Source organism: Poeciliopsis prolifica, unplaced genomic scaffold (genome assembly GCF_027474105.1).
Source record: "Poeciliopsis prolifica strain line A6 unplaced genomic scaffold, Auburn_PproV2 SCAFFOLD212, whole genome shotgun sequence".
NCBI lineage: Eukaryota > Metazoa > Chordata > Actinopteri > Cyprinodontiformes > Poeciliidae > Poeciliopsis > Poeciliopsis prolifica.
Genome location: NW_026562587.1, coordinates 1 through 25308, shown reverse-complemented (window position 1 = coordinate 25308; position 25308 = coordinate 1). Strand labels below are relative to the sequence as shown.

Below are 25308 nucleotides of genomic sequence, written 5' to 3'. Positions count from 1 at the left end.
TTTGAACCTTTTGCTGGAGATAAACTACAGAGCGAGAGCGACTACAGCAGTCAGGCATCCTGTTCAGAGAAGATCTTTGTTGAACAACTCGGATGTTAATACGACGTAACATCCGGTGTGACGGACGCGTGAAGTGGGTGAAAGGTGAAGAAGAGTCGCTTCTGGTGTTTGCTGGTTTTCTGCTCGGGGATCGTCATGCTGCAGAACTCGGGGTGAGTTTGTGCTCCGTGAGTTTGAGCTCCGGGTCAGAAGCGGGCCAGAACCGAGTCAGAAACCAGCAGTCTGCTGGGACTCCTTACTGGTTTTACTGTGGTTTACAGGGAACGTACCAGTAAATCTGAGGTTTTCCAGAACCGAACTGACTCAGGAGCGGTTCTGATTGTAATACCGGGTTGGACCCGGTCCTGCTCCTTCTGCCCGCTGACCTTTGAGCAAGGCAGTTTAACTTGGATAAGCTCTTTGAATGAACTTTGGTTCGAGCTGTTAGCGACAGTTAACTTCTGTTAGCTTCCTGGCTAACAGCGCTTTCGTGTTTTTTCTTTTTTTAAATCAAATTCCCGGATGTTAAAGAATGTTTTGACATGAAAATGATGAATGTATTTAGACCAATAAAATTTAATCATATAGTAAATCAGACCTAGCTATTGCTGTCGGTAAAATAATTAAGAGTAAATAACAAAATGCATAATAATGGTAAAGCTCTGCTTTTATTTTAATAATTGATAATGTTTAAATTATTTTGTCTCCTGCTGAAGTTGCAGCATTTCTCCAGTGAGATTAATCCTTCCACCCAGCAGGGGGCAGTGTGACCCTCTCTCCATCAGCTCCTGGTATTTCGGGCTCCTTCCTTCCAGTTTCAGGTTCCTCCATGTTGTTCTGTGATTAGTTCTGATCCGGTTGGGCCGGGCGTCCCGTAAGGTTAGATTAGGACCAGATTATTAACATTGTTTACTAATTTTAACTGTGAGCATAAGATCCAACAACCACCAGAAAACCACGAGAGGAAGCTGCAGCACAGCCGGCGGATCTCTGTAGCAGACCAGAAGGAGAGAGTCAGTCCGGTTCTGAAAGACGGTGGTACCGCTAGAAGTAACATGAAAAGGTTGCTAACCTGGCGGCTAACACCAATGTCCTGGCTGACCTCTGACACCTGAGAGAAGTTAGTCCCCCTCATTCCCCCCACCTTTTTCAAAGTGGAGAAAATCGGTGTCAAACAACTCTGCGTTTGTGCAGCAAAAAGTTTTGTTTGTGCTGCTGTCACCTGTGACCTGCAGGAAGTTTGTGGTGGAGCTGAAAGGACAAGTTCAAGATGATTCTGTCATTAATGAGCCGCACAGAGCAGCAGGGTCAGTGATTGGTAGTGATTATGTCAGGGAGTTGCTGTCACCCCACAGGAAGCTCGCCGGCTGCACGCTCTTCATCACGGGAGCGAGCCGCGGCATCGGGAAGGCCATCGCCCTCAAAGCCGCTCGGGACGGCGCCAACGTGGTGATCGCCGCCAAAACGGCCGAGCCGCACCCGAAGCTTCCTGGAACCATCTTCACGGCGGCAGATGAAGGTGAGGAGAGCTGCTGGATCCTTTCCAGGTCAGCCTGGTCCTTTCCAGTCTGCGTCCCATCATGACCAGTTACTGCCGTGTGTCCCAGTGGAGGCGGCCGGAGGGAAGGCGCTGCCCTGCGTCGTCGACATCCGGGATGAGCAGCAGATCGGAGCGGCCGTTCAGAAAGCCGTGGAAACGTTTGGAGGTAAAACGCCCGATTGGTTGGTTCACCATGATGTCATTTCTTAGCTGTGATATCATCACTGATATTGTTTGTGATTGGCAGGCATCGACATCCTGGTGAACAACGCCAGCGCCATCAGCCTGACGGGAACACTGGAGACGCCCATGAAGAAGGTGGACCTGATGCTGGGGATCAACCTGAGAGGAACATACCTGACGTAGGAGCACTGGGAGCACTGGGAGCACTGGGAGCCCAAATGCAATCTAATCGTTGGTTCTCCATTAGTTCTGATGTTTGAAAGTAAAGCTGGTCCATTAGCATGCTAACCTTCAGAATTAACAAAGCAAAATGGCCCTGAACAATAGATCCCAGTTCCCTTTGTTGGCCTCTATCTAAGCTACACCATAAGGAGGCGTTCGCCAACACGTCGTTACCTTCAGTGTGAGCTTTAACGTGTGTGTATGTACGCGAATATTCTGCTAACGAGTGGCCCTTAACGAGTTGCCCTTAACGAGCTGCTCTTAACGAGCTGCTCTTAACGAGTTGCCCTTAACGAGTTGCCCTTAACGAGTTGCCCTTAACGAGCTGCTCTTAACGAGCTGCTCTTAACGAGTTGCCCTTAACGAGTTGCCCTTAACGAGCTGCTCTTAACGAGCTGCTGTTAACGAGTTGCCCTTAACGAGCCATGTTTGTGCCTCAGGTCGAAGCTGGTCATCCCCCACCTGCTGAAGAGTCGCCGTCCTCACATCCTGAACCTGTCGCCGCCCCTTAACCTGAACCCCGTCTGGTTCAAGAACCACACCGGTAACCATAGAAACCAGATCATTCCTCCCCCTCTATGTATCCGTGGAAACCAGCTGGAAGCCCCGCCTCCTCATCAGTAATTTGTATTGTCGTTTGGCAGCGTATACGATGGCGAAGTACGGCATGTCCATGTGCGTCCTGGGAATGGCTGAAGAGTTCAGAGGTCAAATTGCCGTCAACGCTCTGTGGCCCAGAACCGGTCAGAACGTTTAGCAGCTCCTGAGAGCGGTCCGTGCTAGCAGGCTCCGCCCCTTCACACTAACCCCACCCTTCTGTTACCATAGCGATCCAGACAGCAGCCATGGACATGCTGGGAGGCGACGGTATCGGGAAGCAGTGCCGTACGGCGGACATCATAGCGGACGCCGCCTACGCCGTTCTGTCCAAGCCCAAGGACTACACGGGTCACTTCCTGGTGGACGAGGACGTCCTCAAGGAGCACGGCGTCAAAGACTTTGACCAGTACGCCGTCCAGCCAGGTGAGTCCCACCTCTCACCTGGTCGACACACGGCACCATGTGATGCTGACGAAGCCTCTGATTGGTTCACAGGCCACCCGCTGCTGCCAGACTTCTTCCTGGACGAAGCGCCGGAGTCTCTGGTCAAACAGATGGAGCAGCACGGTGCGTACTGCTGGGTACTGCTGGGTACTTCTGGGTACTGCTGGGTACTGCTGGGTACTTCTGGGTACTGCTGGGTACTGCGGGGTACTGCTGGGTACTGCTGGGTACTGCTGGGTACTATAGAGTAGTACATGGTACTATGAGATACTACAGTGCTAATCTGTAGTTTCGTGTTGCTAGGGGCAACGCCAGCCTTCAAAGCGCCCCCCTCGGACACGCCCCTTTCTGCCGGACCAATAGAAGGCACCTTTGACATCATCAGAGGCGTAATCAACGAGGACGTTGTCAAGGCGACTCAGGGCGTGTACCGCTTTGACCTCTCAGGTAACAGGAAGTGAACGTCAATATGTGGCTGCCGGTCGTCAGCGGGGGTCTTCCTGTAGCGTCTTCCTGTAGCGTCTTCCTGTAGCGTCTTCCTGTAGCGTCTTCCTGTAGCGTCTTCCTGTAGCGTCTTCCCGTAACGTCTTCCCGTAACGTCTTCCCGTAACGTCTTCCCGTAGCGTCTTCCCGTAGCGTCTTCCCGTAGCGTCTTCCCGTAACGTCTTCCCGTAGCGTCTTCCCGTAACGTCTTCCCGTAACGTCTTCCCGTAGCGTCTTCCCGTAACGTCTTCCCGTAACGTCTTCCCGTAGCGTCTTCCCGTAGCGTCTTCCCGTAGCGTCTTCCCGTAGCGTCTTCCTGTAACGTCTTCCCGTAGTGTCTTCCCGTAGCGTCTTCCCGTTGCGTCTTCCCGTAGCGTCTTCCCGTAGCGTCTTCCTGTAGCGTCTTCCAGTAGCGTCTTCCCGTAGCGTCTTCCCGTAGCGTCTTCCCGTAGCGTCTTCCCGTAGCGTCTTCCCGTAGCGTCTTCCCGTAGCGTCTTCCCGTAGCGTCTTCCCGTAGCGTCTTCCCGTAGCGTCTTCCTGTAGCGTCTTCCTGTAGCGTCTTCCCGTAGCGTCTTCCTGTAGCGTCTTCCAGTAACGTCTTCCCGTAACGTCTTCCCGTAACGTCTTCCCGTAACGTCTTCCCGTAGCGTCTTCCCGTAGCGTCTTCCCGTAGCGTCTTCCTGTAGCGTCTTCCTGTAGCGTCTTCCTGTAGCGTCTTCCCGTAGCGTCTTCCCGTAGCGTCTTCCCGTAGCGTCTTCCCGTAGCGTCTTTCCGTAGCGTCTTCCCGTAGCGTCTTCCCGTAGCGTCTTCCTGTAGCGTCTTCCTGTAGCGTCTTCCCGTAGCGTCTTCCCGTAGCGTCTTCCCGTAGCGTCTTCCCGTAGCGTCTTCCCGTAGCGTCTTCCCGTAGCGTCTTCCTGTAGCGTCTTCCTGTAGCGTCTTCCTGTAGCGTCTTCCTGTAGCGTCTTCCCGTAGCGTCTTCCTGTAGCGTCTTCCCGTAGCGTCTTCCCGTAGCGTCTTCCCGTAGCGTCTTCCCGTAGCGTCTTCCCGTAGCGTCTTCCCGTAGCGTCTTCCCGTAGCGTCTTCCCGTAGCGTCTTCCCGTAGCGTCTTCCTGTAGCGTCTTCCTGTAGCGTCTTCCTGTAGCGTCTTCCTGTAGCGTCTTCCAGTAACGTCTTCCTGTAGCGTCTTCCTGTAGCGTCTTTCTGTAGCGTCTTCCAGTAACGTCTTCCTGTAGCGTCTTCCTGTAGCGTCTTCCTGTAGCGTCTTCCTGTAGCGTCTTCCTGTAGCGTCTTCCTGTAGCGTCTTCCCGTAGCGTCTTCCCGTAGCGTCTTCCCGTAGCGTCTTCCCGTAGCGTCTTCCTGTAGCGTCTTCCTGTAGCGTCTTCCTGTAGCGTCTTCCTGTAGCGTGTTCCTGTAGCGTCTACCTGTAGCGTCTTCCTGTAGCGTCTTCCAGTAACGTCTTCCTGTAGCGTCTTCCTGTAGCGTCTTCCTGTAGCGTCTTCCTGTAGCGTCTTCCTGTAGCGTCTTCCCGTAACGTCTTCCCGTAACGTCTTCCCGTAACGTCTTCCCGTAGCGTCTTCCCGTAGCGTCTTCCCGTAGCGTCTTCCCGTAGCGTCTTCCCGTAGCGTCTTCCCGTAGCGTCTTCCCGTAGCGTCTTCCCGTAGCGTCTTCCTGTAGCGTCTTCCTGTAGCGTCTTCCTGTAGCGTCTTCCTGTAGCGTGTTCCTGTAGCGTCTACCTGTAGCGTCTTCCTGTAGCGTCTTCCAGTAACGTCTTCCTGTAGCGTCTTCCTGTAGCGTCTTCCTGTAGCGTCTTCCTGTAGCGTCTTCCTGTAGCGTCTTCCCGTAACGTCTTCCCGTAACGTCTTCCCGTAACGTCTTCCCGTAGCGTCTTCCCGTAGCGTCTTCCCGTAGCGTCTTCCCGTAGCGTCTTCCCGTAGCGTCTTCCTGTAGCGTCTTCCCGTAGCGTCTTCCTGTAACGTCTTCCCGTAGCGTCTTCCCGTAGCGTCTTCCTGTAGCGTCTTCCTGTAGCGTCTTCCTGTAGCGTCTTCCTGTAGCGTCTTCCTGTAGCGTCTTCCTGTAGCGTCTTCCCGTAACGTCTTCCCGTAACGTCTTCCCGTAACGTCTTCCCGTAGCGTCTTCCCGTAGCGTCTTCCCGTAGCGTCTTCCCGTAACGTCTTCCCGTAGCGTCTTCCCGTAACGTCTTCCCGTAACGTCTTCCCGTAGCGTCTTCCCGTAACGTCTTCCCGTAACGTCTTCCCGTAGCGTCTTCCCGTAGCGTCTTCCCGTAGCGTCTTCCCGTAGCGTCTTCCTGTAACGTCTTCCCGTAGTGTCTTCCCGTAGCGTCTTCCCGTTGCGTCTTCCCGTAGCGTCTTCCCGTAGCGTCTTCCTGTAGCGTCTTCCAGTAGCGTCTTCCCGTAGCGTCTTCCCGTAGCGTCTTCCCGTAGCGTCTTCCCGTAGCGTCTTCCCGTAGCGTCTTCCCGTAGCGTCTTCCCGTAGCGTCTTCCCGTAGCGTCTTCCCGTAGCGTCTTCCTGTAGCGTCTTCCTGTAGCGTCTTCCCGTAGCGTCTTCCTGTAGCGTCTTCCAGTAACGTCTTCCCGTAACGTCTTCCCGTAACGTCTTCCCGTAACGTCTTCCCGTAGCGTCTTCCCGTAGCGTCTTCCCGTAGCGTCTTCCTGTAGCGTCTTCCTGTAGCGTCTTCCTGTAGCGTCTTCCCGTAGCGTCTTCCCGTAGCGTCTTCCCGTAGCGTCTTCCCGTAGCGTCTTTCCGTAGCGTCTTCCCGTAGCGTCTTCCCGTAGCGTCTTCCTGTAGCGTCTTCCTGTAGCGTCTTCCCGTAGCGTCTTCCCGTAGCGTCTTCCCGTAGCGTCTTCCCGTAGCGTCTTCCCGTAGCGTCTTCCCGTAGCGTCTTCCTGTAGCGTCTTCCTGTAGCGTCTTCCTGTAGCGTCTTCCTGTAGCGTCTTCCCGTAGCGTCTTCCTGTAGCGTCTTCCCGTAGCGTCTTCCCGTAGCGTCTTCCCGTAGCGTCTTCCCGTAGCGTCTTCCCGTAGCGTCTTCCCGTAGCGTCTTCCCGTAGCGTCTTCCCGTAGCGTCTTCCCGTAGCGTCTTCCTGTAGCGTCTTCCTGTAGCGTCTTCCTGTAGCGTCTTCCTGTAGCGTCTTCCAGTAACGTCTTCCTGTAGCGTCTTCCTGTAGCGTCTTTCTGTAGCGTCTTCCAGTAACGTCTTCCTGTAGCGTCTTCCTGTAGCGTCTTCCTGTAGCGTCTTCCTGTAGCGTCTTCCTGTAGCGTCTTCCTGTAGCGTCTTCCCGTAGCGTCTTCCCGTAGCGTCTTCCCGTAGCGTCTTCCCGTAGCGTCTTCCTGTAGCGTCTTCCTGTAGCGTCTTCCTGTAGCGTCTTCCTGTAGCGTGTTCCTGTAGCGTCTACCTGTAGCGTCTTCCTGTAGCGTCTTCCAGTAACGTCTTCCTGTAGCGTCTTCCTGTAGCGTCTTCCTGTAGCGTCTTCCTGTAGCGTCTTCCTGTAGCGTCTTCCCGTAACGTCTTCCGTAACGTCTTCCCGTAACGTCTTCCCGTAGCGTCTTCCCGTAGCGTCTTCCCGTAGCGTCTTCCCGTAGCGTCTTCCCGTAGCGTCTTCCCGTAGCGTCTTCCCGTAACGTCTTCCCGTAACGTCTTCCCGTAACGTCTTCCCGTAGCGTCTTCCCGTAGCGTCTTCCCGTAGCGTCTTCCCGTAACGTCTTCCCGTAACGTCTTCCCGTAGCGTCTTCCCGTAACGTCTTCCCGTAGCGTCTTCCCGTAGCGTCTTCCCGTAACGTCTTCCCGTAGTGTCTTCCCGTAGTGTCTTCCCGTAGCGTCTTCCCGTAACGTCTTCCCGTAACGTCTTCCCGTAACGTCTTCCCGTAATGTCTTCCCGTAGCGTCTTCCCGTAACGTCTTCCCGTAGCGTCTTCCCGTAACGTCTTCCCGTAACGTCTTCCCGTAGCGTCTTCCCGTAACGTCTTCCCGTAGCGTCTTCCCGTAGCGTCTTCCCGTAGCGTCTTCCCGTAGCGTCTTCCTGTAACGTCTTCCCGTAGTGTCTTCCCGTAGTGTCTTCCCGTTGCGTCTTCCCGTAGCGTCTTCCTGTAGCGTCTTCCTGTAGCGTCTTCCTGTAGCGTCTTCCTGTAGCGTCTTCCTGTAGCGTCTTCCAGTAACGTCTTCCTGTAGCGTCTTCCTGTAGCGTCTTCCCGTAGCGTCTTCCTGTAGCGTCTTCCTGTAGCGTCTTCCTGTAGCGTCTTCCTGTAGCGTCTTCCCGTAGCGTCTTCCTGTAACGTCTTCCCGTAGTGTCTTCCCGTAGTGTCTTCCCGTTGCGTCTTCCCGTAGCGTCTTCCTGTAGCGTCTTCCTGTAGCGTCTTCCTGTAGCGTCTTCCTGTAGCGTCTTCCTGTAGCGTCTTCCCGTAGCGTCTTCCCGTAACGTCTTCCCGTAGTGTCTTCCCGTAGTGTCTTCCCGTTGCGTCTTCCCGTAGCGTCTTCCTGTAGCGTCTTCCTGTAGCGTCTTCCTGTAGCGTCTTCCTGTAGCGTCTTCCTGTAGCGTCTTCCAGTAACGTCTTCCCGTAGCGTCTTCCCGTAGCGTCTTCCTGTAGCGTCTTCCTGTAGCGTCTTCCTGTAGCGTCTTCCTGTAGCGTCTTCCTGTAGCGTCTTCCAGTAGCGTCTTCCTGTAGCGTCTTCCTGTAGCGTCTTCCTGTAGCGTCTTCCTGTAGCGTCTTCCTGTAGCGTCTTCCTGTAACGTCTTCCTGCCTGTATTAGGAGACCACAGCGGCGTCTGGTTCCTGGACCTGAAGAGCGGTTCTGGCAGCACGGGTCCGGGTGAGCCCCCCGCCAAGGCCGATGTCGTCATGACGATGGACTCCGGCGACTTCACTAAGATGTTTGCAGGTGATTTGAAGCGACGGGACGCGGCGCCCTGCTGATGCTGTCTCCATGGTAACGGCTACCTGCTGTGTCTGCAGGGCAGCTGAAGCCGACCATGGCCTTCATGACGGGGAAGCTACGCATCAAAGGAGACATGACGCTCGCCATCAAGCTGGAGAAGCTGATGGGCCGCATGAACAAGGCCAAGCTGTGAGGCCCCGCCCTCTGGGGGGAGGCCCCGCCCTCTGGGGGGAGGCCCCGCCCTCTGGGGGAGGCCCCGCCCTCTGGGGGGAGCCCCGCCCTCTGGGGAGAGGCCCCGCCCTCTGGGGGGAGGCCCCGCCTCCTCACCATTTCTAGCTGTTCAGGTTGCCTTAACAACGGACTCACACCTCGATATAGCGCCAGCCGCTTTGGACCGTGTGGATGTTGCACAGGAACTGATTCTCTTACCGCGACTAACTGCTGATTGTGTTACCATGGGAACAGAAAATAAAGGAATTAAATGGACTCAGGTTTAGTTTTTACAGCAAAATGACAACAGAGATGGTTTAATCTGAGCAGGTGAAATGCTAACTCCAAGGCTAACTCCAAGGCTAGCTCCAGGGCTAGCTCCAAGGCTGGTTCCAGGGCTAGCTCCAAGCCTAGCTCCAAGGCTAGCTCCAGGGCTAGCTCCAGGGCTAGCTCCAAGCCTAGCTCCAAGCCTAGCTCCAAGGCTAGCTCCAGGGCTAGCTCCAAGCCTAGCTCCAAGGCTAGCTCCAGGGCTAGCTCCAAGGCTGGTTCCAGGGCTAGCTCCAAGCCTAGCTCCAAGGCTAGCTCCAGGGCTAGCTCCAAGCCTAGCTCCAAGGCTAGCTCCAGGGCTAGCTCCAAGCCTAGCTCCAAGGCTAGCTCCAGGGCTAGCTCCAAGGCTAGCTCCAGGGCTAGCTCCAAGGCTAGCTCCAAGGCTAGCTCCAGGGCTAGCTCCAAGGCTGGTTCCAGGGCTAGCTCCAAGGCTAGCTCCAGGGCTAGCTCCAGGGCTAGCTCCAAGGCTAGCTCCAAGCCTAGATCCAAGGCTAGCTCCAGGGCTAGCTCCAAGGCTGGTTCCAGGGCTAGCTCCAAGGCTAGCTCCAGGGCTAGCTCCAAGGCTAGCTCCAGGGCTAGCTCCAGGGCTAGCTCCAAGCCTAGCTCTAGGGCTAGCTCCAAGGCTAGCTCCAGGGCTAGCTCCAGGGCTAGCTCCAAGGCTAGCTCCAGGGCTAGCTCCAAGGCTAGCTCTAGGGCTAGCTCCAAGGCTAGCTCCAGGTCATCATGGGTTACTGTCAGTGGTTGTATGTGAAGAACTCACATCCATGTTCTTTATAAATATTGATACAATAAATACAAAGATGTAAGAAAGTAATAATATAAATCCCTTTCTAAATATGTATAATATTGTCAGAAATATTGTATGACATCATAAAGAGCTGAGCGGGCCATGTTACCATGGAAACAGTGCCGAGTGCAAAGCCGGAGGAACCAATGAAACCAGACGATGCTGAAGCTCCGTCTGCATCACTAGATCCACTGAGGTCAGGAGGGCAGGATGGAAGGTGACCGCTGAGGCGTCCAGGTCCGGTCCGGTCCAAGTCCGTCCTCTGTGTCTCTGTCCGTCCTGCTGCTCCAATCAGTTGATGAAACAGCAGCAGAACTCCTGCGGTTCCCTGGAAACGGTTTGGACCCGGGCCAGCGCCTGTGCACTTCTGTGGAAGGAAACCAGACAAAGCGAAAGAGTTCTGAGAGAACAACAAGAGTCCGGATCCGGGCCAACATTCCTGAACAAAGACGGGCCTGCTCAGGTGGAAGGAACCGGCACCGACTGCTGGCACCACACCGGGCTGCAGAACCAACAGAACCAGACAGAACCAATCAGAACCAACCAGAACCAATAAGAACCAACCAGAACCAACAGAACCAACCAGAACCAGGCAGAACCAATCAGAACCAACAGAACCAATCAGAACCAACAGAACCAGACAGAACCAATCAGAACCAACCAGAACCAATCAGAACCAACCAGAACCAATAAGAACCAATCAGAACCAACAGAACCAGACAGAACACTTTGTTTCCCTAGAAAATGTTTTTAGCTTTTGCTCAGATTCGAATCATTGAGCTCAGTAAAGAAATGATTCACGGTTTGGAGTTTTGTAGAGAATTAGCATCAAACTTCACTGATAGGTTTTTACTTTCGAGGAATTTGAGGTTTTATTTAAAACCAGTTTTACTCAAGTTTTCTTCCAGTGGTTCTGGTTGGTACTGGCCCATTTGAACAGGGTGGGACTAAGGCTACTGTCTGGACCTCTGCTCTGACCTCTGACACAGGTGGAGGTTGCTCCATCCACACCACCCACCCGAGTGGATGAGGCTTAGTGCCATCAGCTGTCAGCGGGCTGAGCAGCGCGGTGCAGAGGAGAGAGAACTGTTGGATCATCCCGTCTGACCAGAACCGCATGTTTGTTTTCCTCAGACTCGGTTTCTGAAGAACCATCAGCCGGAGGGATGAGGCGCAGTCCTTCATCTGTTCATCAAAAAAAATTCTCTGAAACACCTTTACAGGAATCAGAGACTTTAGTTCCTACTGGTGATTTCATCTGATGGATGAAGACCCTTTAAGCTCCAGGCCCCCTGCTGGCCGTTAGCAGAACTTCATGTCTTCAGCCTCAGGTTTTTTTGATTCCCAGAATTTATGCTCATTCTTTTATTAACAGGGGTTGGTCTCTGGTTCTGGTTGGTTCTGGTTGGTTCTGGTTGGTTAAGATTGGTTCTTATTGGTTCTGGTTGGTTCTGATTGGTTGTGTCTGGTTCTGGTTGGTTCTGCCTGGTTCTGGTTGGTTCTGTCTGGTTCTGTTGGTTCTGTTGGTTCTGATTGGTTCTGTTGGTTCTGATTGGTTCTGCCTGGTTCTGGTTGGTTCTGATTGGTTCTGTTGGTTCTGATTGGTTCTGTTGGTTCTGATTGGTTCTGTTTGGTTCTGGTTGGTTCTGTTGGTTCTGGTTGGTTCTTATTGGTTCTGGTTGGTTCTGATTGGTTCTGCCTGGTTCTGGTTGGTTCTGTTGGTTCTGATTGGTTCTGATTGGTTCTGTTGGTTCTGATTGGTTCTGCCTGGTTCTGGTTGGTTCTGTCTGGTTCTGTTGGTTCTTATTGGTTCTGGTTGGTTCTGATTGGTTCTGTCTGGTTCTGTTGGTTCTGCAGCCCGGTGTGGTGCCAGCAGTCGGTGCCGGTTCCTTCCACCTGAGCAGGCCCGTCTTTGTTCAGGAATGTTGGCCCGGATCCGGACTCTTGTTGTTCTCTCAGAACTCTTTCGCTTTGTCTGGTTTCCTTCCACAGAAGTGCACAGGCGCTGGCCCGGGTCCAAACCGTTTCCAGGGAACCGCAGGAGTTCTGCTGCTGTTTCACTTCATCAACTGATTGGAGCAGCAGGACGGACAGAGACACAGAGGACGGACTTGGACTGGACCGGACCGGACCTGCTTCCTCTCTGCCTTGGAGAAGAACCAACATTTCTACATCACATTTCTGCTTTGCGGATCAGCAGGTACTGGAACCATAGATCTGTTCTAGAACCATAGATCTGTGTTCTCCACTTGGTCTAAGTCTTTACTGGTTCTCAGAGCTGCTGGGCAACTGGAAGCTCTGGTTTCCAGTTGGTAAGCTGGTCTGTTTCATGTCCCATTGCTTCCACATATGGAGCGATGACGGCTTTCATGCCTCCAGCGTCCCGGTGGACGCCCGGGGCTTCATCAGTGACAGGACGGGGCGGCGTGGCTAAACTCCAACCAGGTTTTTTGAATGACAGATGAGATAAATATGAAGGAACTCCGGTGCTTTTAAAGCTTCCAGTAACTAACATAGTTCATCTGCAGATAAATGTTTTTCTTTGGAACATTTCTGCAGCAAATGCTGACATCATGTAACCATGGATATCAGTGCAGGATTAAAAGGTGGAGATTAGTTCAGTTTGTCTGTTGATCAGCGATTCCTGACTGAAGAGCTTTTATTCTTGGAGGTGAACCAGCAGCAAGGAACGGTTTTTATCAGTCTGGTGACTCAGGACGTCAGTAAACTCCACATCAGGGCGACGATCGCTTCACCAAAGGTCATGATGATGTCACTCAGGTCAAACGTCGGCTGCAGAAACACTTCATCCTTTTTCCAAAAACTTACTGGAGTGAATGTAACTAGTTACCCCACTCTGGTTGTGGGCGGGGCCAGTTGGAGGTCTGCCACTCTGATTGGCTGTGAAATTTGCGGTGGTGTCTCAGGGCGTTCAGTGGGTTGCCAGTTCGAATCCTCGTTCCCTCAAACCAGGTTCTGCTTTGGAGGAGAGAGCTGTGGGACCTGTCTGCGGTTCTGTTGGGTCAGGTCGGTTCTGGTGGGCTCGGTGCAAACCTGCCGTTTGGGTTTCAGATCTTGTGAGTGTTGGGGTCCCTCAGGGCAACGTTCTGAGCTCTGGCACAGCGGCGGGTCAGCAGGTTTTCCTGCAGCCTGGATGCAGATCCAGGTTTCAGCTCCTTAGCAGGATCAGATGGACAGATGGACAGACTGACCGACGGACAGACGGGAAGACAGACAGACGGACAGAAAGATGAACAGATGGACAGACGGACAGAAAGATGGACAGATGGTCAGACGGGAAGACGGACAGATGGACAGACGGACAGATGGACAGACAGACAGATGGACAGACGGACAGATGGACAGACGCAGCCGTCAACCAAACTGCCTCCCAGGTCTTTACTGGTTTCCGTTTGATCCCAACAGAAGATGTTTGCGGATGAGACCAGCGCCGTGGTGAAGAACGTGGGAGCAGAGGAGGAGCTGATCTCCAACTCCAACCTCAACCACAAGGTGGAGCTGCTGACCCTGGTCCGGGTCAGCCAGGGCAGGTTCTTCAGTTACCCCAAGTACACGCCGGTGGACTGCACCTTACCAGAGCTGCTGGAGGACGAGGACTTCTCTGCAGGTGGGTTTCCTGACAGACACAGCAGCAGCACCTGGAGCCTTTCTGTGACCTTTAACCTTTCTGCCAGAGGTTGAAGAAGAACTGCTGGTGAAGGACTTCAAGACGTCGGTGGAGAGCAGCGGGAGCGGAGAGCTGGGCGGAGGACACCAAACGGCTGGCGAAGCGGCGATCTCTGCAAAGTGTGACTCTGTGGACGGCCTGGTGGAGCCGGTCAGCATCAAGAAGAAGAAAGCCAACCTGAAAGGCGTGAGGAAGACCTTCAACGGCAGGTGGGCGCCATCCGGCTGTGGTACCGACCCGGTGGTCCGAACTGGTTTTGATGAGTTCCTCTGCTCATCATCTTTGTCAGGAAGCTTGAGAAAGGAAAGTTGAAGCTGCTGAAGATGAAGGAAGAGGACAAACTGGCCTTTGTCCACGAGACGCTTTACAACACCGGACCTGTGAGGATGATCCGGAGGTCTGCTCAGGACGGGTCCATTTCAGCCACGTACCAGAAGTTCCTGAAGCTGCTGGTCAAGGTGAGAAACCTGCCGAGTCCAGCACAGCATACCGCTTCCACACAGGAAGTAGGAAACCCTGACTTCCTGTTGGACCTTCAGCTCAGCCCCTGTAGGAGGTTGGACCTGGGGCCCCATCATGGCGCCATAGGAGGTTGGACCATGACATTAATTGTCCTCCTTTGTCTCCTTATCAGGGTAGCAGGACGGAGGAGACGACGTTCACCGTTCCAGAGAAATCCACCTTTGCGTTTGGACTTCAGGAGATCCTGTGGGACGACGAGACGATCAGTGAGGACAACGTCTCCCTGATGTTTGCTGTGTTTGTTTTGCAGTTTTCTCATCGTTTCTCCGTGTTTTAACCAGACATCCCGTTTGAACCCTGGGCTAACAGGAAGAACCTGGGTGAGTTCCTTCCTTCAGCTGCTCTGTAGCCAATCTGGGCCGACTGGCTGGTGAGTGAAGGTCCAAGTGAGAGACTCACTCTGAGCTGAGCTGGTTCGGAGCTGATGATGCGTCTGGGTTCAGTCGGGCTCAGGAGGCGTTGCCTGGTCCCTCTCTGTAAGGCAGTGTCTCGGTTCCGGTCCTCAGGACCCTCATGTCTTCGGTGTTTCCCTTCTGTCTCATGGACTGAATCTCTGGGTGATCAACAGCCTGCTGTTCTTGATGGCTGCAGAAGAGGTCATGCTACCATTTGGGTCAGCAGTTCTGGAATAGAGACTGATCCAGAGAAGGACTGAGGACTGGAACTGAGAAGCTCTGATGTAAGGAGACAAATCATAGGTCTAGGAACCCCAGAGGAAAATCCTTCTGCATGTAGAGCAAAGATCATGATTATTGTTCTACTAAATCAGTGAAATGAATCTCACTGATTTGCTTAAACCTCGTTCTCTTCGCTCTCGTCGCTCTCATCGTTCTCGTCGTTCTCGTTGCTCAGTTCATCCTCAGGCGTTGAAACAAGCTGCATCCTAAATGCTCCTTCCTCACATTTCTGCTCTCAGTAAAAATCTGTTTCTTCTATGACGAATGAAAACCTGAAAACCTGATCAATTATTTTCTGAACTGTTTTGGGTTTGGATGAATCCGAGTCCTGTCTTCTGCTCTTTAACGGTTTGACTCCTGTTTCCAGGCCTGTTCACACACGACACAGTTAATCCAGATCAGCTGCAGGAGGCCAGAGAAGGTAACAGGAATTCTAAAACTTTGACAAACTTTAATAATTACAGTTGTTCATGACGTGAAGCTCGTTCTGATTGGACCTTGTTCATCAGGACAACCTGATTGGTCAACAGAAAACCGGATGGGTTGTCTGGTTGATGCTTAACTAGTTAAACTAAACTGCTAAACTTAAAGGGACAAATGAAATCTCAATGCTCTTTCCATTCAGAAACTGTAAAATATGGTAAAATTAAACCGGTCCAGTCTGACCTGGATGATGGATGATGGATGGATGGATGATGGATGGATGGATGATGGATGGATGATGGATGGATGGATGATGGATGGATGGATGATGTATGATGGATGGATGGATGATGGATGATGGATGGATGGATGATGGATGGATGGATGATGGATGGATGGATGATGGATGGATGATGGATGATGGATGGATGATGGATGGATGATGGATGGATGGATGGATGATGGATGGATGGATGGATGGATGATGGATGGATGATGGATGGATGATGGATGATGGATGGATGGATGATGGATGGATGATGGATGGATGATGGATGATGGATGGATGATGGATGGATGATGGATGGATGATGGATGGATGGATGATGGATGGATGGATGGATGATGGATGGATGGATGATGGATGGATGGATGATGGATGATGGATGGATGATGGATGGATGGATGATGGATGGATGATGGATGATGGATGATGGATGGATGGATGATGGATGGATGATGGATGGATGGATGATGGATGGATGGATGATGGATGATGGATGGATGGATGATGGATGATGGATGGATGGATGATGGATGGATGGATGATGGATGGATGATGGATGATGGATGGATGATGGATGGATGATGGATGGATGGATGGATGGATGATGGATGGATGGATGGATGGATGATGGATGGATGATGGATGGATGATGGATGATGGATGGATGGATGATGGATGATGGATGGATGGATGATGGATGATGGATGGATGATGGATGGATGGATGATGGATGGATGGATGATGGATGGATGGATGATGGATGATGGATGGATGGATGGATGGATGGATGATGGATGGATGGATGGATGGATGATGGATGGATGGATGATGGATGATGGATGGATGGATGGATGGATGATGGATGATGGATGGATGGATGATGGATGGATGGATGGATGATGGATGATGGATGGATGGATGATGGAGGATGGATGATGGATGGATGGATGGATGATGGATGGATGGATGATGGATGATGGATGGATGGATGATGGATGATGGATGGATGGATGATGGATGGATGGATGATGGATGGATGGATGATGGATGGATGGATGATGGATGGATTATGGATGATGGATGGATGGATGATGGATGGATGATGGATGGATTATGGATGATGGATGGATGGATGATGGATGGATGGATGATGGATGGATGGATGATGGATGATGGATGGATGATGGATGGATGGATGATGGATGGATGGATGGATGATGGATGATGGATGGATGGATGATGGATGATGGATGGATGATGGATGATGGATGGATGGATGATGGATGATGGATGGATGATGGATGATGGATGGATGGATGATGGATGGATGGATGGATGGATGGATGGATGGATGGATGGATGATGGATGGATGATGGATGGATGATGGATGGATGATGGATGGATGATGGATGGATGGATGGATGATGGATGGATGGATGATGGATGGATGGTTAGATGGATGGATGATGGATGATGGATGGATGGATGGATGGATGGATGATGGATGGATGGATGGATGGATGATGGATGGATGATGGATGGATGATGGATGGATGGATGGATGATGATGGATGGATGATGGATGGATGGATGGATGGATGATGGATGGATGGATGATGGATGGATGGATGATGGAGGATGGATGATGGATGGATGGATGATGGATGGATGGATGATGGATGATGGATGGATGGATGATGGATGGATGGATGATGGATGATGGATGGATGGATGATGGATGATGGATGATGGATGGATGGATGATGGATGGATGGATGATGGATGATGGATGGATGGATGGATGATGGATGGATGGATGATGGATGATGGATGGATGATGGATGATGGATGGATGGATGATGGATGGATGGATGATGGATGATGGATGATGGATGGATGGATGATGGACGGATGGATGATGGATGGATGGATGATGGATGATGGATGGATGATGGATGGATGGATGATGGATGATGGATGATGGATGGATGGATGATGGATGATGGATGATGGATGGATGGATGGATGGATGGATGATGGATGATGGATGGATGATGGATGGATGGATGATGGATGATGGATGGATGATGGATGATGGATGGATGGATGATGGATGATGGATGGATGATGGATGATGGATGATGGATGATGGATGGATGGATGATGGATGATGGATGGATGATGGATGATGGATGATGGATGGATGGATGGATGGATGGTTAGATGGATGGATGATGGATGGATGGATGATGGATGGATGGATGGATGGATGGATGGATGGATGGATGGATGGATGGATGGATGATGGATGGATGGATGATGGATGGATGATGGATGGATGGATGGATGATGGATGGATGGATGGATGGATGGATGGATGGATGGATGGATGGATGGATGATGGATGGATGGATGATGGATGATGGATGGATGGATGATGGATGGATGGATGATGGAGGATGGAGGATGGATGGATGGATGATGGATGGATGGATGATGGATGATAGATGGATGGATGATGGATGGATGGATAATGGATGATGGATGGATGGATGATGGATGGATGGATGATGGATGGATGGATGATGGATGATGGATGGATGGATGATGGATGATGGATGGATGGATGATGGATGGATGATGGATGATGGATGGATGGATGATGGATGAATGGATGGATGATGGATGATGGATGGATGGATGATGGATGATGGATGGATGATGGATGGATGGATGGATGGATGATGGATGATGGATGGATGGATGATGGATGGATGGATGGATGGTTAGATGGATGGATGATGGATGGATGGATGATGGATGGATGGATGGATGGATGGATGGATGACGGATGGATGGATGATGGATGGATGATGGATGGATGATGGATGGATGATGGATGGATGGATGGATGGATGATGGATGGATGGATGATGGATGGATGGATGATGGATGATGGATGGATGGATGATGGATGGATGGATGATGGAGGATGGATGATGGATGGATGGATGATGGATGGATGGATGATGGATGGGATGATGGATGGGATGGATGATGGATGATGGATGGATGGATGATGGATGGATGGATGATGGATGGATGGATGATGGATGATGGATGGATGGATGATGGATGGATGATGGATGGATGGATGATGGATGGATGATGGATGGATGGATGATGGATGGATGGATGATGGATGGATGGATGATGGATGGATGGATGGATGATGGATGGATGATGGATGGATGGATGATGGATGATGGATGGATGGATGATGGATGGATGATGGATGATGGATGGATGGATGATGGATGGATGATGGATGGATGGATGGATGATGGATGGATGATGGATGGATGATGGATGGATGATGGATGGATGATGGATGGATGGATGGATGGATGGATGGTTATGGATGGATGATGGATGGATGGATGATGGATGGATGGATGATGGATGGATGGATGGATGGATGGATGAATGGATGACGGATGGATGGATGATGGATGGATGATGGATGGATGATGGATGGATGATGGATGGATGGATGGATGGATGGATGATGGATGGATGGATGATGGATGGATGGATGATGGATGATGGATGGATGGATGATGGAGGATGGATGATGGATGGATGGATGATGGATGATGGATGGATGGATGGATGATGGATGGATGGATGATGGATGATGGATGGATGGATGATGGATGGATGGATGATGGATGGATGGATGATGGATGATGGATGGATGGATGATGGATGGATGGATGGATGATGGATGGATGGATGGATGGATGGATGATGGATGGATGGATGATGGATGATGGATGGATGGATGATGGATGGATGATGGATGATGGATGATGGATGATGGATGGATGATGGATGGATGGATGGATGATGGATGGATGATGGATGGATGATGGATGGATGATGGATGGATGATGGATGGATGATGGATGATGGATGGATGATGGATGATGGATGGATGATGGATGGATGATGGATGGATGATGGATGGATGATGGATGGATGATGGATGGATGGATGATGGATGGATGATGGATGGATGATGGATGGATCTGTTTTTCTCCTGAATGTTGATGGTATAGACAGTTAGATGATAAAAATGATTATTTTCCGTTTTACTCAAAGGAAAATCTCCAGGTTCTCTCAGAGCTTCAGCCCTGAGATCAGAAACTGATCAAAGTCCAAAATACGACAATATGCCGACGATAGACGGATATGACAAAAATCACGACTGGTCAAATATTTGGAACATTAAATAATAATAATAAATAGATGTTAAATATCCCCCAGAAATGCCAGAAATGCAGGACGACGTAACGGATCATAAGGCCACAGCGCCACCTGGAGGCTCTAAACCTAAAGGCAGCACATAAATTGTGCAACAAATGATTGTCTGAGTGGACAGAAAACCAGCCAGACTGATGAAAACACCATGAATGAACTTTAATCTTCTTGTTATTAGCAGACAAATGAATTTAACATCCAACAGAAACTGGAAACTATCATCAGTATTTATGGCTCCTGATTGGCTGATTGGCTGCTGGAAAACAAACAAATTCACCTGATCCAAAACGATCTGCTCTAAAGCGTGGTGAGGATTTGGTCCGGACCGTAAACGGACCCGACGTCTTTATTTCACCCCATCAGAGAGAAAACATGGCCGCCGCTCTAGAAGTGGTGACAGAGAGAGACCTGGACCGGATCAGAGTCTGAACCTTTGTTCAGCTGCCAGGCCGGGTCCTGATCCCGACCCGACCCGAAGCTGCTGCATGTGGAAACCTCTGGGTGTCGGTTCTGATCTGCAGCCTTAGATTCGGTCCAGATCTCAGCGGACGGCCAGGGCCATAAAGTGGGGGGCCAACGGCCCCACTAATCCCTCTGGCCCTATGGCTCTGACCTCTGACCTCTGACCCCTGACTTTGACCCTGCTGTTTCGTCCTTCAGGGGTCCAGAACAAGGCGTTCCTCCTGAAGCCGCTCACTCGTCTCCCTCATGCGACCCGGCAGAACCTGCTGAAGACGCTGCAGGAGGTTCTGGAGGAGGACGGCGCTCTCAGCCAGCTGGAGGAAACGGTTCAGACCCAAACTTCCTGTCAGCTGGTTAACCTCCAGACGGCGGCGTCTGATCAGACGGTGATTCTTCTTCTCCTCTTCCTGTCAGCTGGACCAGAGCAGCAAAGGACAGCCAGAGCGTCCCCCGTCCAAGGTCGTTTCGTCCTTCATGGACGTCTTGGATGAGTCCAAAGTCTCCTCCAAAGTGAGGGACGCTGTCCATCTCCTGGTCTGCGCCATGGACGGTGAGTGTGACGCTGCTGCCACCTACTGGCCAATCGTCTGAGCTGCAGCCTTCAGTTCTTCTGTTTCCTGCAGGTCTGCCAGAGCTCGAGGTGCGACCTTTGACCTCCTGTGCTCCTGAAACTCTGACTGTCCTCGTCCAGCTGGTTTGTGCCCTACTTACCTACCTACAATAAATCTCTAAAAATTGTGATTATTATTTTCATCTGAACTCCAGATTTACAAACAAACCTGAACAAATTTAAATGAAGGACAAAAGGAACAAAAATGAGTCAAAATGAGACACTGAGGCTGTTTCCCTCCTGACGGTCCAGTCCACCCGGTTCTACTGGAACCAGAACTTCTGCTCCACCTCCAGCTGCTGTGGTTCTGACCCAAACCAGAATGTTTCCCTCCTGGCCTGTGGGGGCGCTGCACCAACAACCACTGCAGGAAACGACACTAAAACCTCTGAAGACGCTGAAAGCAACTTCCTGTTTCACCAGATGAAACAAGATGGAGGCGTCAGAGTTTAGTGATTTCTCTTTAGTTTTTGGCTGAAGACCAGGAGCCATTTCTGCTGCTAGCGCTAGGCTAGCACGTTAGCTTTGGTTGTATTTACCCAGAATGCCCTGCTCTGTAGTCACTTCCTGTCTTTTGAGCGGTTTCTGGTCCACTTGGCGTTCACATTCAAACCGAACCAGACCCAGGCTTGGAGGACCAGAGGTCAGAGGTCAGCTACTAATCTCACCTCACCAACCAGACCGAACTTGACTAGACAAATGGACCAGAGTTTAGTCAAAGTGACTGAACAGAACTGGTGGGAATGATTCATAAATGGAAAAATTTGGGCCAGAGTGGGACATCATTGTCCACTCATCCTGTCTCTTTTCCCTCATCCTGTCTCTTTGTCCCTCATCCTGTCTCCTCGTGTGTCCAGGTGGACAGTCTGAAGGACGGAGATGAGCCCAGTCTCCCTGCATGTCCCCCTGTCCCCCTGCAGCAGGACGGGGGGCTGCGCTGGGCGGCGGATGTCCTCTGTGGGTCCAGTGAGACGCTGGCGGAGCTGAGTGCGGCGTGGGACCGGCGTCCCGAGGTTCTGCTGGAGGTTCTGGCTCTGGCCGTGTTGGGAGTCCACAGGCTGCAGGAGGGAAACGGTCCAGATGATGAATCTGCCTCAGAAAATTATTGAACATAATTTACATGATTGAAACTTTGCATGATTTTTTTCCTGCATTAATATTCATTTTAAACAGAGTTTCATTCTTTTCATGGGAAAATCTTTGAGTCTTTAACAAACTGCTGTTGCTCTTCATGTTCATTCAGGTTTTTCATTCATGTAATATAGATATTAAGAGTTTGGTATGGATTTGCTCTTTGGACATTTGAATAAAATAAATCTCTCTGATGAACGTATTGATTTGGGTCACTATGGGTCAACTCAGTGGTTCCCAAACATTTTTTATTGATTAGAATAAAATAGAATAAAAGAATCAATATTGTTTCCAGACATAAAACTTTACAAACATTTAGTTTTCAACTGAAGTTTATATCAAACTTCAGTTTTAAAAAAACAAACTACAAACAGGGAAACTGTGTAACTTTTTAATTTTTATTCATCCATAACACGGCTGCAGTGGCACGGCATCCCTGTAGGGGGCGCCACACTTTGGGAACCACTGGGTTAAACTGACTTGAACTTTTTCTCTTCTGCATTGAATTTATGTAATCAGTCATTGATGCTATTAAACATTTAAATCTCTGGAAATATTCCTGTTTTTAATGAGTTTAAACTTTTTCTATGGTTTTAATATTGAAGTCAGTGATAGAAAATATGGCAGTCTACATTTAATCTTTTCAACTAAAAGTATTTAGATTAAAATACTTTTACATGCAGAAACTTTGAGCTCATTTGCAGAATTTCTGTCATTTTATTGGAACATGTAGAGTTTGTGATGTACCAGTCAGTCAGTCAGTCAGTCAGTCAGTCAGTCAGTCAGTCAGTCAGACAGTCAGTCAGACAGTCAGTCAGTCAGTCAGTCAGTCAGACAGTCAGTCAGTCAGTCAGTCAGACAGTCAGTCAGTCAGTCAGACAGTCAGTCAGTCAGTCAGACAGTCAGTCAGTCAGACAGTCAGTCAGACAGTCAGTCAGTCAGTCAGTCAGTCAGTCAGTCAGACAGTCAGACAGTCAGTCAGTCAGTCAGTCAGTCAGACAGTCAGTCAGACAGTCAGTCAGTCAGTCAGTCAGTCAGTCAGTCAGACAGTCAGTCAGTCAGACAGTCAGTCAGTCAGTCAGTCAGTCAGTCAGTCAGACAGTCAGTCAGTCAGTCAGTCAGTCAGACAGTCAGTCAGTCAGTCAGTCAGTCAGACAGTCAGTCAGTCAGTCAGTCAGACAGTCAGTCAGTCAGTCAGTCAGTCAGTCAGTCAGACAGTCAGTCAGACAGTCAGTCAGACAGTCTCTTCATCTCAGACATTGTTTTGCCTGAACTGTAGAATAAAACAAAAGTGCATTTGAACGTTTTTCTTGCTCTTTTGGACCAGAATTCATCCTGATGCTTCAGGCGAGTATTTACTTACATTCACTTTTTGTTTAGATCAATTTGAAGTCTTAAGATTTTAGAATTTGAATTACAGTCACTACAATGACGGTATTAATTGGTTAGAAAGAAGCTGCTTGTGTGAATGTGGAGCTGGATTTAGCAGCAGGCTAAGCTAACGCGGTTCTTTCTGATTGGACCGTTTTCCGCTTCAGTTTTCATTTAGAGTTGCACTTTATTTTATGTACATAACTTTCTGTTCTTGTTATATACAAAATATTTTCCTTTTCATTCCATTGAGATGAAGCATACTAATTTAAAATACAGTTCATAAGTGATTCCAAAAGGAATTGAAACAGGATCAAAACAGCTGATTAAACAATGCAGTGAAAACACAAAATGGTGTTGATGCAGTGAGAACCACTGACATCTGGTCAGGGTCAGGGTTAGATTCAGCAACACGGAGCATGAAGGGTTGGGGTTAGGGTTCACAGTGTTCTATTTTCTATGGTATTGGTGATTGGTATCGGTATCAGTGGTTGGTATCGGTGGTTGGTATTGGTATCAGTGGTTGGTATCGGTATCAGTGGTTGGTATCGGTGGTATCGGTATCAGTGGTTGGTATCGGTGGTTGGTATCGGTGGTTGGTATCTGTGGTTGGTATCGGTATCAGTGGTTGGTATCGGTATCAGTGGTTGGTATCGGTATCAGTGGTTGGTATCGGTGGTTGGTATCGGTATCAGTGGTTGGTATCGGTGGTTGGTATCGGTGGTTGGTATCGGTATCAGTGGTTGGTATCAGTATCAGTGGTTGGTATCGGTATCAGTGGTTGGTATCGGTGGTTGGTATCAGTGGTTGGTATCGGTGGTTGGTATCGGTATCGGTGGTTGGTATCGGTATCAGTGGTTGGTATCGGTATCAGTGGTTGGTATCGGTATCAGTGGTTGGTATCGGTGGTTGGTATCAGTGGTTGGTATCGGTGGTTGGTATCGGTATTGGTGGTTGGTATCGGTATCAATGGTTGGTATCGGTATCAGTGGTTGGTATTGGTATCAGTGGTTGGTATCGGTGGTTGGTATCAGTGGTTGGTATCGGTGGTTGGTATCGGTATCAGTGGTTGGTATTGGTATCAGTGATTGGTATCGGTATCAGTGATTGGTATCGGTATTGGTGATTGGTATCGGTGTTGGTGGTTGGTATCAGTGATTTGCAGTCATTGGAATTGGCAGCTAGAAATGTGACCACAATATTGCTAGAAAAACCAGAACTGTGATTCTTAATGCTTTAATATTCAGTGAGAGGAGAAAGACAAAAGGTTGGTTTTCATTTTAAAGACAAAGTTTCATTCAGATTGTGAAAATACACCAAAGCAGCTCCTTGTTTTAGTGCTATTAGCCTTTCTGACAGATGGTGGCGCCGTGACAGGAAACCCAACAGGAAGTGGCCCAGAACTAAAATCCTAGAGTGAAACATCCACACAGCAGAACCGTCTTTACTCTCCGCCCTGCAGCTTGTGGATTCCCATCACGGCCAGAGCCAGAACCTCCAGCAGAACCTCTGGTGGCAGATCGAAGACATCAGTCAGTGTCTTCAACGCCTCGTCAGAGGAAGAGAGGAGATCAGCGGCCCAACGCAGATCTCCATCTGGCTGCAGGCCGGCGGGGACAGAACCGCTCAGCTCGGGTTCATCATTGTCCTTCAGACTTTGCACCTGGAGACATGTCAAAAAAAGACAGATGGAGGGACATGGAGACAGGTGGAGAAAGATGGAGACAAATGGAGGACATGGAGACAGGTGGAGGGACATGGAGACAGGTGGAGACAGATGGAGGGACATGGAGACAGGTGGAGACAGGTGGAGACGATGGAGGGACATGGAGACAGGTGGAGGGACATGGAGACAGGTGGAGACAGATGGAGGGACATGGAGACAGGTGGAGACAGGTGGAGACAGATGGAGGGACATGGAGACAGGTGGAGACAGGTGGAGACAGATGGAGGGACATGGAGACAGGTGGAGACAGATGGAGGGACATGGAGACAGGTGGAGACAGATGGAGGGACATAGAGACAGTGGAGACAGATGGAGGGACATGGAGACAGGTGGAGACAGGTGGAGACAGATGGAGGGACATGGAGA

General features: G+C 50.4%; 2 protein-coding genes across 3 annotated transcripts; both read left to right on the top strand.

Annotated features, from left to right (window-relative positions):
- Positions 1-100: 100 nt before the first annotated feature.
- LOC129356950 (hydroxysteroid dehydrogenase-like protein 2) lies at positions 101-8884 on the top strand. 2 transcript variants are annotated; one of them, XM_055026486.1, is made up of 11 exons: positions 101-212; positions 1395-1558; positions 1647-1745; positions 1827-1941; positions 2425-2528; positions 2629-2727; positions 2813-3007; positions 3080-3151; positions 3332-3475; positions 8273-8401; positions 8476-8884. In XM_055026486.1, exons 1-11 carry the CDS (start codon positions 196-198, stop codon positions 8589-8591), a joined length of 1254 nt encoding a protein of 417 aa, XP_054882461.1. In that variant the 5' UTR covers positions 101-195; the 3' UTR covers positions 8592-8884. The 2 variants fall into 2 exon arrangements, with proteins under 2 accessions (XP_054882461.1, XP_054882460.1); XM_055026485.1 differs by having other exon boundaries at positions 2813-3151.
- A 2922-nt stretch (positions 8885-11806) lies between these two features.
- LOC129356949 (uncharacterized) lies at positions 11807-22039 on the top strand. The gene is made up of 11 exons (XM_055026484.1): positions 11807-11922; positions 13149-13350; positions 13418-13619; positions 13700-13868; positions 14045-14138; positions 14214-14252; positions 14977-15030; positions 20303-20430; positions 20519-20654; positions 20728-20798; positions 21572-22039. Exons 2-11 carry the CDS (start codon positions 13152-13154, stop codon positions 21821-21823), a joined length of 1344 nt encoding a protein of 447 aa, XP_054882459.1. The 5' UTR covers positions 11807-11922; positions 13149-13151; the 3' UTR covers positions 21824-22039.
- The last annotated feature ends 3269 nt before the right edge of the window (positions 22040-25308 follow it).

Bases quoted from the DNA above. Each gene is read 5' to 3' on its own strand.
- LOC129356950 (XM_055026485.1), top strand. The intron at 1,559-1,646 runs GTGAGGAGAGCT...CGTGTGTCCCAG, and splicing joins CTTCACGGCGGCAGATGAAG to TGGAGGCGGCCGGAGGGAAG. The intron at 2,529-2,628 runs GTAACCATAGAA...GTCGTTTGGCAG, and splicing joins CTGGTTCAAGAACCACACCG to CGTATACGATGGCGAAGTAC.
- LOC129356949 (XM_055026484.1), top strand. From the start codon at position 13,152: ATGTTTGCGGATGAGACCAGCGCCGTGGTGAAGAACGTGGGAGCAGAG. The intron at 13,351-13,417 runs GTGGGTTTCCTG...CCTTTCTGCCAG, and splicing joins GGACGAGGACTTCTCTGCAG to AGGTTGAAGAAGAACTGCTG. The intron at 14,139-14,213 runs GTGAGGACAACG...TGTTTTAACCAG, and splicing joins GTGGGACGACGAGACGATCA to ACATCCCGTTTGAACCCTGG.